Here is a 13,677-nt window from a genome sequence, read left to right on the forward strand (position 1 = left end):
CCTGTCGCCGGTTGCTTTCGCAGCCCAGAACCACCGCTCGCCGGTGGCGTGGCCTACACCACCCACCCAGTTTTCTTCCCCTCTCACTGGTGAACATCCCCATCAAGTTTCACCTTCATCCGAGCCACCGTTAGTCACCACGAGCTCCTCTAAGCCACACAGTTGTTCACCGATTCTGGCGTCGTCGCACCACCTCCGGCCACCATCTCTTTACAGCTTCTTCCCCCACCTCTTGCTGACCTAAACCACTCATTTTCGGCCTTGATCCATTGCCGGAGCAGCTCCCACGAGCTCAACTTCGATTTGAGCTTTTTTCGCTTCCTCCGCCGTTTCCACCACCACCCACGGCTAAAACTCGTTTCCTTTAGCTTCATAAATATCTCAAAACCATACCCTATCAATTTCGGGTCTTAGTTTGTCCCCGTTCGAAAGTGGGTAATTTATTACCCATGGCAACAGTGTAAATTACACTGTTACGTTGCTTTTCTTCCGCCGTTTGCAACGCCGCGAGCTTTTGAAAAATACCATATAGCGCTGTAAGTATTTTCCAAACTCTACTTTTAGATTTAAATATATTTTGCCTCTACAATAATTATTTGACTGCTGGTTGGTTGAATCCAAACTGAGTCCGAGGAGTTTGGGGGTTGGATGGATTGAGGACGAAGTTGTTTGGTTGATGTTGTTATTTGTTTGAGATATTTGTGCATTGATATTTGCTTTGTATAGTGCACGCATGTTCATGTTTAAAAAGGGAAAACCGGATTTTTCGTGTAGTTGCATGCATGTACATGTGTTTGAAAAACGAAAGCTGGGCTTATAAGCGAGAAATGATTTATGGTATATGTGAACGGTTGGACTGACTGGTTGGAGTCAGAGGCTCGCGTAGGGATGGTGGTAAGTAGGGACGGTGGTAGAATCCCACCTGTGATTCTCGCCTACGGTGCTCGCGTAGGGACGGTGGTGAGCAGGGATGGTGGTAGAGTCCCGCCTTTGATTCCCGCCTACAGTGCTTTGACGGTCTGGTTTTTAGGCCATTATCGGGGATAATGGCGAGCTTATGTTTAAAGGATATGTTTTGGGGCCAAATGGGATTTTGGCGTGCGTGGAAAAATGTGATTTTATGAGATGTGAGCATTTATTTTCTTTCATGCATATTGTGGAGTTTACTATGTTTTTATCTAGTGGTATTTGGATCTTACTTACCTGCGGCACCATTTTTGGTACCGTAGATTTTGGTGCAGGGATCGAAGAGGAGGAGGAGGCTGAGCCCGAGGATGGGGCTCCGCCGGAGATCTAAGTTGAAGTTAATATCTTGTCGTTGCTTTGAATAATATTTGTATCTTATAATATTTTAATATATAAGTTTTGAACAGCTTTGTATTAAACAAGAAAAAATTCTGGTACTTAGTTATGACTTTCGTTATCCGCTACGTGTTTCTTCATGCACATTTGTTGCTTATACATACACTTGGCACTCGTCGATAGGGTGGTGACCCGTGATGTCATCACCCGAATGTCTCAATTTCCCCATGTCCGTGCGTGGGGATTTAGGGGCGTCACACCTATGGCCGGCCACACAATGTTCAAAATGACAAAAGATCCTAATGAAATGTCTAAGGGTCCTATTTATAGAGTTTACAAAGTGAAAACCACCAAACGGTCCCTAGGCAAATTAAAATAAATAAATAAAACAAATGAAATAATAATTAACAAGTCTTTAAATAAAATAAATATAAATAATAAAATAAATAATTTAGCCCATGATGGTCGTGGCATGCATTGCCCATGGTGGGCTATAGTGGTGCATGGTCCACAGCTATGGGGCTACAAGGCACGGGCTGGAGCCGTGCGCTGATTGGCATGCCTGGTGGGCATGCCACTAGCCTCACTTGCATGGCACAGGCTGGAGCTGTGCACTAGATGGCATGCCTATGAGGGCATGCCACTTGCCTTGCCTGCAAGGCACTGGCTGGCGTTATACACTGGATGGCATGCCTGTGAGGGCATGCCACTAGCCTCACTAAGTGGTGCTGGGGCACGTATGCATGCACGCAGGTGCACGCTTAAGGGCACGCGCAAGCCTACGCACATGGTCTGTGCGCGGCTAGTAGCCTCCACGGTTTCCTACTGCATGTCATGGTCTGAGCCAAGGCATACAAGTAAGCTAGCCATATGACTGTCCTAACCCTCCATGAGTCATGTCGAGGTTTGGTCCCGGGCAATTCTCCTGGAGGTTATGACATTCCCCCTTCCTTCAAGCTCATCCTTGCCCTCAAGGATCAACTGTGGATACCTTGACACCATGTCTTCATAATCCTCCCAAGATGCCTCCTCTCTCAGCACCCCTTGCCATTGGATCAAGACTTTCCATACCTTCCTCCTTGTCCTCCCTCAGGTCACTACCCTATATTTAAGAACTACTCTCAGTTGCAATAGCATCCTTCCCTCATCATCAAAGTTAGGAAGCTCTTCCACTAAAAGGCTTGGGTCCCCAATCCTCTTCTTCAACAAAGTCACATGAAATAACGGGTGAGTTTAGATGATGGGGAAAGTTCCAATCTATAAGCTACCTCCCCCAACCTTTCCAACACTTTAAAAGGCTCACAGTACTTCTTGGAGAGTTTCATAGTCATATTCTTCCTTTTGGCCAAATGGTTGTAGTTTTAAGTAGACATAGTCGCCTACCTCAAATATAACCACTCATCTTCCTTCATCATAATACTTCTTCATTCTCTCTTGAGCTCCTTCTTGACCTTGACCAAGATCTCATATCTAGTCATTAATTATTTCTTAACTTCATTGTTTCTTGCCGTTCTGTGCTCATAGTTCACCAACATGGGTGGTGACCTCCCATAGACTACTTCAAACGGACTTCTTTGAATTGATGCATGAAATGAAGTATTATACCAATACTTAGCCCACATAAGGAACTCTCCCCATCTCTTTTGTTCCTCATGGCAATAGCATCTCAAATATTGTTCAAGTGTTCGATTGATGGGAGGGTGGAGACATCATGCCAGGCAAAACTGTACCTAAGGAAAGAGGGCAGAAGCTATGTCAGTCAAGTCAGAGGGAGACATGCGTGCTGGTGCAAGTCTCAAAGGAGGATGTCCCTGCACAGCTAGTAACCCAGAGCAAAAGTCAACAATATACAACTAAAGGTGACCCTTCTCACTCTCCTACAGTAGCTAAAAGACACTTCTCCCCTTTAGTTGAAACCTGCAACCCTATATCACACATACTGTCAAAATCAAAGACATCCCTCTATGGACTAAACACAGATGTTGACATGCTCCAAAGTACTATAGGGATAGAAACTAGTGGCAAGGCCATACCTCCCAATCCCCTCACCAAAAACTCGAGTAGACAGGGAAAAAATATCCCTTCCTGCCAACCCCATGTTGAATATCCTATAATGTCCAGGAAGGCCACTTGGAAAAGGAAAGCTCGAGTCCCCTCCCCACCTATCCCAGACAGGCTTGTTACACCAACTGAGACCACCAGAAAGAGAACTAACAATACTGTCCTAGAAGACATCTCCAATGTTTAAGGTCCTAAAACAATTAAACACGAAAACCTATGCATTAAGCTCCACCAAGAAAATAAGGTTCTTATCCAAACCTTTAAGGCAGTGGCTGCAAGACAGCCCTGCCAGAACCAATGAATTTTATCAGTTGGAACTGCCGAGGGCTTGGGAACTGTGACGCCCCCAAATCCCCACGCACGAATACGGGGAAATCGAGACGTCCGGATGATGACATCACGGGTCATCATCCTATCGACGTGTGCCAAGTGTGTGTATAAGCGACGAATGTGCATGAGAAATGCGCAGTGAAAAGTAAGTCAATAACTAAGTACCAGAATGTTTCTTGTTTAATACAAAACTATTCAAAACATACATAAATAAATATTACAAAACACAAACATAAATTAAACTAAATACAAAGCATAAACTTCAGCATCCCGGCGGAGCCGCATCCTCGGGCTCAGCCTCCTCCTCCTCATCCTCGATCTCTGCATCAAAATCTACGGTACCAAAAATGGTGCCGCAGGTAAGTAAACTCCAAATACCACTAGATAAAAACATATAAAACTCAAACAATATGCATGAAATAAAAACCAATGCACATGCGCCATAAAACATAATTTTTCCACGCACGCCAAAAACCCATTTGGCCTACAAAAACATATCCTTAAAACCAAGACTCGCCATTATCCCAGATAATGGTCCAAACCACCATTTTCCCAGAAAATGGATCAAAAGCTTCGAAAACCAACATCGCCATTTTCCCAGAAAATGGCGCACATCCGAAAATCATAAAAACAATATGGTTGTGCATGTACCATGATCTCCCCTAGGGATCATCCGCATACCCTGGCTCTGTGCCACACCGTAGGTAACGACTACGCATGTGACACCTAAACGAGCGATGCCCAGACTCGCGCCCCGCGCGTACCTGGCCAAGCCATCCTCTAATCCCCGCCACTCTAGGGACCAAGGAGTCGTCACGACAGCGTTACCGTATCGTGCGATCCGGTCGTTGCCTTGCGACAACCCAGGGGATGTCACTCAGTATTATCCACTCCCGAGTGACCAGAGGAGCTCCACCGAGATAATAACCCATCCCAGCTTGGGCTCGTAAGACACACGCACCCAAAAACCATTTACGCTAATAAAACAGGATTTTCTCGATTAAAACAAAATGCACATAAACACAATATGCAACTCACGCCTCATAGCTCAAATAATCAAGCAAACACAAACAAGCAAAACCAAGCACTCCGTCCTCAATCCATCCGACCCCCGAACTCCTCGGACTCAGTCCGGAATCAACCAACCAACAGATAAATATTTATTGAATGAGCAAAATATATTTAAATCTAAAAGTAGGGTTTGGGAAATACTTACAGCGCTATATGGTATTTTTAGAAAACACACGGCGTTGCAAACGGCGGAAGGAAAGCAACGCAACAGTGAAAATTCGCTGTGGCCGTAGGTTGTAAAATACCCACTTTTGAACGGGGACAAACCAAGGCTCAGGATTGATAGGGAAGGGTCTAAGGATGTTTATGAAGCTAATGGAAGTGAAGTTTGGCCGTGGGTGGCGGCGGAAACGGCAGAGAAAGGCCGGATTTCCCAAAATGGAAAGCTAGCTCGTGGGAGCTGTTCCGGTGGCTGTTAGAGGCCGGAAATGGGTGGGTTAGGACGGCAAGGAGCCGGTGATGAAGTGGTGAAGAGATGGTGGCCGGAGGTGGAGCGACGGCGGCAGATCGGAGCAAAATTCGTGAGGCTTGCTAGGCGTTTTCCGGCCAAACGGCAGCTCCGTTGGCTGTGAAAATTGGTGGGGTGGTTCACCGGAGGGAGGGGAAGATTTTGGTAGGGGTGGTGTGCCGCACGGTGGCCGGCAGCAGTGGGTCTGGGCTAATGATGGTTCCGGCGTGGGAGAGGAGAGAGAGAGAGAGACGAACGGGGGGTTACACGCGGGAAGGGGAGGGGAAAAAAGAAAAAAAGAAAAAAAGAAAGAAAAGAGAAAAAGAGGAAAAGGAAAAAGGGAAAAGAAAAGATGTAGGAAAGAAATGAGGTCCAATCCTCACTCCGGAAACCAAAACGGATCCACCGAAAACGACATTAAAAACCGTAAAATGACTAATTAAATAAAACGCAACATCAAATAAATAAAAACTAATTAAAATACATTAATTTAAAATAAATAAACTAATATATTAATTAAATTAAAAACAACCCTTCAGTGAAAATACACGTAAAAGCGGGTCATCACAGGAACCCTCGGACAGTCAACTTCGTTAACTTCCTAGTTAACGAAAAGAGCCCTTCCATGATCTTCCTCATGGAAACCAAATGTGATAGAACAAGACTGGAAGAAGTTAGCAAAATTCTGAAGTTTGATGCATGCCTGGCTGTCGAGAGTAGAGGCTCCAGTGGGGGCCTTACTCTCATGTGGAATAACAAAGAAGATGTTGTCATCTATAACTACTCTAGGTGGCACATTAATGCTCAAGCCTCAAACAACATCAATACACAATCCTGGCTTTTTACTGGTTTTTATGGTCACCCTGTGACTTCTAAAAGGAATAGCAGCTGGCAATTCTTAAAGTCCCTCAAGCCCACTAACTCTTCCCCATGGTTCTGTTGTGGAGACTTCAATGAAATTACTTGCCAGAATGAGAAGATGGGTGGTCCTCCTAGGCCTTACAAACAAATGGAGACCTTCAGAAGTGCACTGGATTGGTGCTCTCTAAACCAAGTGATGACTTTTGGACCCAAGTACACTTGGACTAATAACAGACGTGGCCAAAACTTCACTAAGGAACTTTTAGATCGAGCACTAGCCAACCCCATTTGGCTGTAATTATTCAGAGAAGCATCCTGCTCAGTATCCCCTGCAGTAAAATCAGACCACTCACCCTTGCATATTTCATTAGGTGATCAGAGGAGCCAAAACAATTTCATCTCTAAACCCTTCAGATTTGAGGTAGCCTGGTCCTTAAAGGAAGATTGTGGTAGTATCATAAAAGAGGCATGGAGGAAAGTTGTCCCAGATGGTTTTAATACATCACTGATTACAAAAAAAAAATTAAGTATCTGTAGTTTGGCCCTTAAAAGGTGGAATAAATCTTCGAACAGAACTTCACCTACAGAGATCAAGGAGAAAATGAAGAGGCTTAGTGTCTTACAAGAAGAGGACAGAGGTGACCAAATCGATTCCATTCTAAAACTGCAAAGTGAGATTGAAAGGCACCTAGTGGAGGAAGACTTGAAATGGAAGCAAAGGGCCAAGCAACATTGGCTGAAAGTGGGAGACAAAAATACAAGGTTTTATCACCTTCATGCCTCTCAAAGGAGGAAAACAAACAGAATATCTCAAATCTTAGATGAAAGAGGATTACCTGCCAATGAGAAGCAACACATAGGATCCATTTTCTCAAACTTCTTCCACAAACTCTTCACTACCTCTAACCCCTTTGGTATTGCAGATTGCCTAGAGAACATGCCTCAAAAGGTTACTTATAAGATGAATGAGTACCTTGGGAAGGAGTACATAGAAGTGGAAATAAAGGCAGCTATCTTTCGGATGAATGGTCTAGGTTCTCCAGGTCCAGATGGTTATCCAGCCTCTTTCTACCAAACAAACTGGGATCTAGTTGGGAGAAAAGTCAGCACTTATGCTCTAAACATTCTAAACAATGGTGGAACCATAGAGGGGGTTAATGACACGTACATCACCTTAATCCCAAAAATCAAAGAATCAAAGAAAGTCACTGACTTTAGGCCTATTAGTCTCTGTAATGTGCTATACAAGATTGTAGCCAAAGTGATCTCAAACAAACTCAAAACAGTTTTGCCAAATATCATTTCTCCAAGTCAAACTGCTTTTGTTCCAGGCAGGATCATTTCTGATAACATAGTGGTAGCTTATGAAGTCCTACACTCAATGACAACCAGAATGCAAGGTAAAGAAGGATATATGGCTTTCAAGTTGGACATGAGCAAGACATACAATCGAGTGGAGTGGGAATTCTTAACATCAGTCATGGCCAAACTGGGCTTTAATAACAGCTTGATAGATCTGATAACAAGATGCACCTCCTCAGTTTCCTACTCAATACTACTCAATGGTGAACCTCAACCCTTTTTCAAGCCTACCCGTGGTCTGAGACAAGGGGATCCCCTATCCCCCTATCTCTTCATCCTGTGTACTGAAGCTCTATCTTGGTCACTCCACAAGGTAGAGAAAAAAAGGAGTATCTCTAGTGTTCCTATGGGAAAAGGCCCCACTCGGATCAGCCACCTTTTCTTTGTTGATGATAGCTTGATTTTCTGCAAGGCCAATTCTCTTGAGTGGAGTAGGCTGATGGGGATCCTAAACCAATACGAATGTGCCTCTGGACAAGTACTGAACAAGGAAAAGTCCTCCATTTACTTTAGCAAGAACACACCAGAGGAAAAAAACAAGAGGGCAATTCTGCAGATAGCTGGGGTAAAGGCCATTGGAACCTATGAAAGATATCTTGGACTCCCTTCCATGGTGGGAAGAAAGAAAAGTGCAGCTTTCCATGGACTCATTAATAGAATATGGGCTAGAGTTACAAACTGGAAGACAAATTGCTTATCAATAGCTGGGAAAGAGGTACTCATCTAATCTGTATTGCAGGCCATTCCCACCTACACCATGGGCATATTCTTGCTTCCTAAAACCATCACAGACAGGTTGGACAAACTACTAAGAAAATTCTGGTGGGGCTTCAATGAGGATCACACAAAATTCCAATGGGTCAAGTGGGACAAACTTAGCAAACCTAAAGATCAGGGTAGACTATGCTTCAGGAACTTTAGGAGTTTCAACTTAGCTCTCCTAGCTAAGCAAGGATGGCAAGTCCTCACACGTCCTGAATCTCTCCCTGCCCAAATACTAAAGCAAAAATACTTTGCCAATGGAGAGTTCTTAGATGCAGAAATGGGACTAAGACCCTCTCTAATTTGGAGAAGTCTCAAAGCTGGAATGAGTCTATAGAAAGAAGGACTCCAATGGAGAATCGACAATGGTTTTAAAGTCAAAATATGGGAAGATAGGTGGCTGCCCAGACCTCACTTCCTCATCCCATGCCAAGACAGCAATGCCGATCTAGATGTAGCTCAAGTGTCTGACCTGGTTGATCATGAACTCAGGAGATGGAATGACAACTTACTCAATAGGTTGTTCCCACAGGAAATGGTGGACATCATTAAATCCATCCCTATCAGTTTGGGCAACAGACAAGACAGGTTGGGATGGGGAGGCACTCCTAATGGCAAATTCACTGTTAAAAGTGCATACCACGTACACAGGGCACTACAAACAAATTTAGAAGGTGCTTCCTCCTGCAATACGCCTCAAGAAAGCTATTGGAAGACAATATGGAAGATGGGAGTTCCCAATGGAGTCAGAATGTTCTTATGGAGGGCCTACAATGAAGCATTACCGACTCTCAACAATCTGTTTAGAAGAAAGATATATGAATCCTCCCTATGCCCAATATGTCAACTGGAAGAAGATGTTTGTGGACATGTGAAGCAGCCAAAGATGTTTGGGGCCAAGCTAGTAGACAGGTACAGAAATTGGCTCTAAGTAAGAATGAGTTCAAGGATATCTGGAACATAATGACTGAAAGGCTACCTAAACATGAATTGGATGAAGTGGAATGATAGCTCGACAAATATAGACTAGGAAAAATGAGTTTATTCATGACAAGGGATTCAGGCACCCAAACTTTGTCATCTATAAGGCTATTAGTGACTTGAGACTTTTCAAGGCCACCAAACCTATCAATCTCGAGGAGATCCCCACTAGAAACACTGAGGTTGCAAAATGGAGGAAGCCTACAAAGGGAAAATACAAACTCAACTGGGATGCCTCCATTAATGACTCTAGAGGACTAATAGGCATTGGAGCTATAATCCGAGACAGCTATGGGAGAGTTCTTGGCACACTCAGAGCTAGACGCAACATGAAGCTATCTCCCTTTGCAGCAGAAGCATATGCTCTAATGACTACAGTCCTTTTCAGCAAGGAAGCTGGACTCAGTGAGGTTCATCTAGAGGGTGACTCTCTTCAAGTGGTGGAGAAGTTGAAGAAACCAGCAGAGGATTAGAGTCCAGGACGTCTAATGATTGAAGACACAGAATGTTCTTAGATCCTTTGTCTTATGGACTGTTTGTCACACTACAATGGATGCTAATATGGCAGCACACTTGCTAGCCAAGGATGCCCTCTTAAGTGAAGTTGATCACTATGATCTAGAGGAGACCCCTGATTGTATCAAGCAACTAGTTATTTCTAATTCTATATAATCTGTTTGCTTATGTAATAAAGTTCTTCTCATTTCAAAAAAAAAAGTGTTCGATTGACAACTTCAGTTTGTCCATCGGTTTGTGGATAATACAAAGAACTAGCCTTCAACTTACTTCCTTCCAAAACATGCTCATGAATACTCTATCCCGATCTGAAACAATACTTTTAGGGAACCCATGCAACTTCATTACATTATCAATGAAAGCTTTGGCCACACTCTTGGTTGTGTATGGATGCTTGAGAGGAATGAAGTGTGCATATTTACTAAGTCGATCAACCACCACAAAGATCACTTCATAACCCCCACTTGTAGGTAAACCTTCAATGAAGTTCATTGACAATTCCTCTCAAATCTTGTTTGGAATTGGCAATGGTTGCTACTTGAATTTTTTGCATACATCACACTCGGCTACCATCTTCTTCACTTCTTTCTTGGGCCCCGGTAGAAAAAAATTTTCAGCCTAATATAGGTTCTTAACCACCCCGAGTGGCCCCCTTTCTTACTATTATGGAAGTGGTCAAGGATCTCCCTCCTCAAATTCGGCACAGTAGGGACATAGACATACCCCTTGTAATAGATGAGGCCATCCCTTACCTTGAAACTGACCACTCCTCCATCTTGGGCATCAAGTAGCTCAATAATCTCCAAAGCCGGAGCATCAATGCGTGTAACCTCTCTAATCTTGTCCCACACTCTCCATTCAGCCCCACTCAAGGCCATCAACATTGGATCATCTTCTTCATAAATAGTCCACAAAAAGTAGTTCCCTCGAATATCAAAGCCACACAAGGCTTGTCCTCCTTAGGTACCAAAGCTTTCCACATATGCTTCTTAGTCCCAAGCTTGAATTCCATGGTCATCTTTCCATAATCATTTATCACTTTCCCCATGCTTCTAAGCCAAACATTGCCCAATACATTCTTAAGACCCCCACGTGCCAAGACATGAAGATCGGCTACAATCCTCACACCTTGTATGTTCATCTTCACTTCTTTAACAAGTTATTCACATCTCAACTTGCCCCATTGGCTACTTTCACCTCAAATGGCTCTATGGCACATGGCCTCAACCCAATCTTGGTGACAATGTTGGCGTTGATAAAGTTATGGGTCGATCCACTATCCACCAATAGAGTCACCTCAAATTTTCTTACCCATGCCATTACTCTCATAGATGTGGGTCTAAGTACCCCCAAAATGGCATTCAAAGATAATTCAACCTCCTTTAGTGGCTCACTAGATTCGGCCTTCTGTTTCGACTCTTCACTAGTTGTCTCAACATGTCCATCATCTTCTACTTCATTTGTTTCATCTTCAAGCAACACATATGCTTGTCCGGCCTTACACTTGTGCTCTTTACTCCATTTGTCACCACATTTGAAGCAAAGACCCTTCTTTATCCTCTCTCGGACCTCTTCTCTAGATAACTTTCTCACTTTATATGGCTTTGGTTTGGATGCACTCCCTTCCCCCTCCTTGCCTTTCCAAGGAACTTTGGTTTACAAAGGTTTGGAAACTTTGCTCCCTATGTCCTTAGAATGACACTTCTCAATGTGAGTGCTCTCCTCTAGTATTTCAACCATTCTCATAACTTCTTGTAAACTCCTTGGTTGCTTGAACTTTATCTCCTTGGCAAGCCAAGGTTTCAACCCATCTACAAAGTACCAATTAGTGCTTCTTCGGACCAACCCCTTACCAAGGTTTGGAGTTGTCGAAACTCATCAATGAAGTGGTGTACTTTTCCCTCTTGTTTCAACTTTGCTAGTTGCCCATGATGGTTGACAATTTTTGAAGGCCCAAATTGCATCAAAAATTCCTTTTCAAAGGCCATCCACCCTAGGCACTTCCTCTCTTTATCAGATTGATCACGAAGCCAACACCACCACTTACTTGCTCTTCCTTCAAGATGAAAATATGCTGTAAAAACTCTTTCTCTTCTTGGAACTTCATATACATGGAAATAATGATCCACCTTGTCCAACCATTCATATGGATCCCCCCATTAAACTTGGGGAAGTCCACCCTTGGTCTCTTAGGTCCCCCGGTCATAAGCCCGGTTTCCAACTCTATCATCATAGTGGCAGTCGTCACCATTTCTTATACCATGATGTCTTCTATCTCTCTCACGGTCATGGTGTCTTCTCTCAAATCGGTTGTCATGGCCCAAAGGCCTCTCCTCCTCATGCTCATACTCGGCCTCATGGTCATCCTCATGCCTTGGAATATCATACATCACCCATTGGTATTCTCCTCTCATGCTTAGGGTTCTAGTGCAATTCCCCTCATTACGGATCCATCTCTCCACGGCTACATGGTCGTTCTCAACACGACCTCCTCTTCTCATTTCAACTCTAGGTGGCTCATGCATAGACTCGGTCACACTTGTTTCTACACCATCGACAAAAGCATCATGCCTTTGTCCATTAGTCTCAAGGCATTGCCCTTGGCCTTCAACAAGTCTCCTCTCCAATCTTTCTATGCTCTTATGGGTCTCTCTCTGCATGGTATCCATGGCTCTTCTATTCTCAATACTATCCCAAGTCGTGGCAATCAAGGCCATCCTTAGTTCGGCCATGTTAGTGTTGACCTCACTAAGAATGTCCATGATTTTGGATGTATGCCCTTCAAGCATCTCTAGGCATTCCCAATTGGAACTCCTCTTTCCTTCGGTTTCTATATTGAATGTCCATAATTCGCAGCATTTTTCTAACAGCGTAATCGTCTGCCGGTAATGAAGGGTTGCTATTTTCATTATTTCGGCATTTGCACAAACGCCGGTATTTGTAAATCTCATTAGTGGCGTTTGTATACAATTTAGCGACATTTCTTGAAACACTGCCACAATACCTAATATTAATAGTATTTCTCAAAATGCCGCCACTTTATCGTTGTCATCCCCTGGCATATACTAACGGCGTTACCATAAATGTCACTGCTACTACATTACTGACGCATCATTTAAATTGATGGCATTTATTTAAATGCCACTAATAGTACGTTGGCGGCGGCACATTGAATTTGTTAACAACGTTTATTCTATCGCCGCCACTTTTTCAAATAGCGGTGTTACGATAAATGCCGCTACTTGTAATTTCTTGACTCATTATATAAATTGGTGGCTAATAGTATGTTGGCGGTGGCACATTGAATCATTTAATGGCATTCATCTAAACACCACCAATGATCTAATTTCGCAGCGATTATCTAAACACCGCCATTAGTAAACTGCCAACTCGTCATATAATTTGGCAGTATTTCTTTAAATGCTACTAATAGTACTTTGGCAAATTTATTAATGGTGTTTATCTAAACAACGCCAATTTTTAAAATAACAACGTTAACATAAATGCCGCAACATTACGTTGCCAGTGCATCATATAAATTAGCGACATTTATTTAAATGACACTAATAATACGTTAGCAGCAAATTGAATTTATTAACGACGTTTATCTAAACACCACGATGAGTTTTTTTTTTCTGTATTGCAGCTTATTGTAAACACTGACACATTTTTTAAATTAATGACATTAATACAAACACCACTACAAATATGTTACCGATGCTTTGCATTAATTAACGAAATATAGGACACTCCAATAATATGATATCCCACAATAAAAAATATATATAATATATTAATTAATAATAAATATGATATAATGGGCCATTATTCATATGATAAAAAAATTACAAATCAATGCACAAGAAAGCTTTCCATGGATAATTTTTCTTCTTCACGTTGTGTTTGTCATTAGCTTTAGGACCATTTCTTTCATGGTTAGTTCTTCACATTTATCCAATAGTTCTTTGAAATTGTTATGCAAT

The 13,677-nt window shown here is 42.8% G+C and overlaps 1 protein-coding gene across 1 annotated transcript; it reads left to right on the forward strand.

The window, feature by feature from the left end:
- The first annotated feature begins 5,837 nt into the window (after window positions 1-5,837).
- On the forward strand, window positions 5,838-9,651 carry LOC122316282. The gene is made up of 4 exons (XM_043132814.1): window positions 5,838-6,367; window positions 6,647-8,150; window positions 8,730-9,109; window positions 9,261-9,651. The coding sequence occupies exons 1-4, from the start codon at window positions 5,838-5,840 to the stop codon at window positions 9,649-9,651; spliced, it is 2,805 nt and encodes a 934-aa protein (XP_042988748.1).
- Window positions 9,652-13,677: the final 4,026 nt, after the last annotated feature.

The sequence above is a fragment of the Carya illinoinensis genome, chromosome 7, assembly GCF_018687715.1.
Source record: "Carya illinoinensis cultivar Pawnee chromosome 7, C.illinoinensisPawnee_v1, whole genome shotgun sequence".
NCBI lineage: Eukaryota > Viridiplantae > Streptophyta > Magnoliopsida > Fagales > Juglandaceae > Carya > Carya illinoinensis.

Excerpts from the sequence above, each read along its gene's own strand:
- LOC122316282 (XM_043132814.1), top strand. The coding sequence starts at position 5,838 with ATGATCTTCCTCATGGAAACCAAATGTGATAGAACAAGACTGGAAGAA. Across the intron at positions 8,151-8,729 it reads TATCAATAGCTGGGAAAGAG|GAAATGGTGGACATCATTAA; the intron begins GTACTCATCTAA and ends TTGTTCCCACAG. Across the intron at positions 9,110-9,260 it reads GGGGCCAAGCTAGTAGACAG|GCACCCAAACTTTGTCATCT; the intron begins GTACAGAAATTG and ends CAAGGGATTCAG.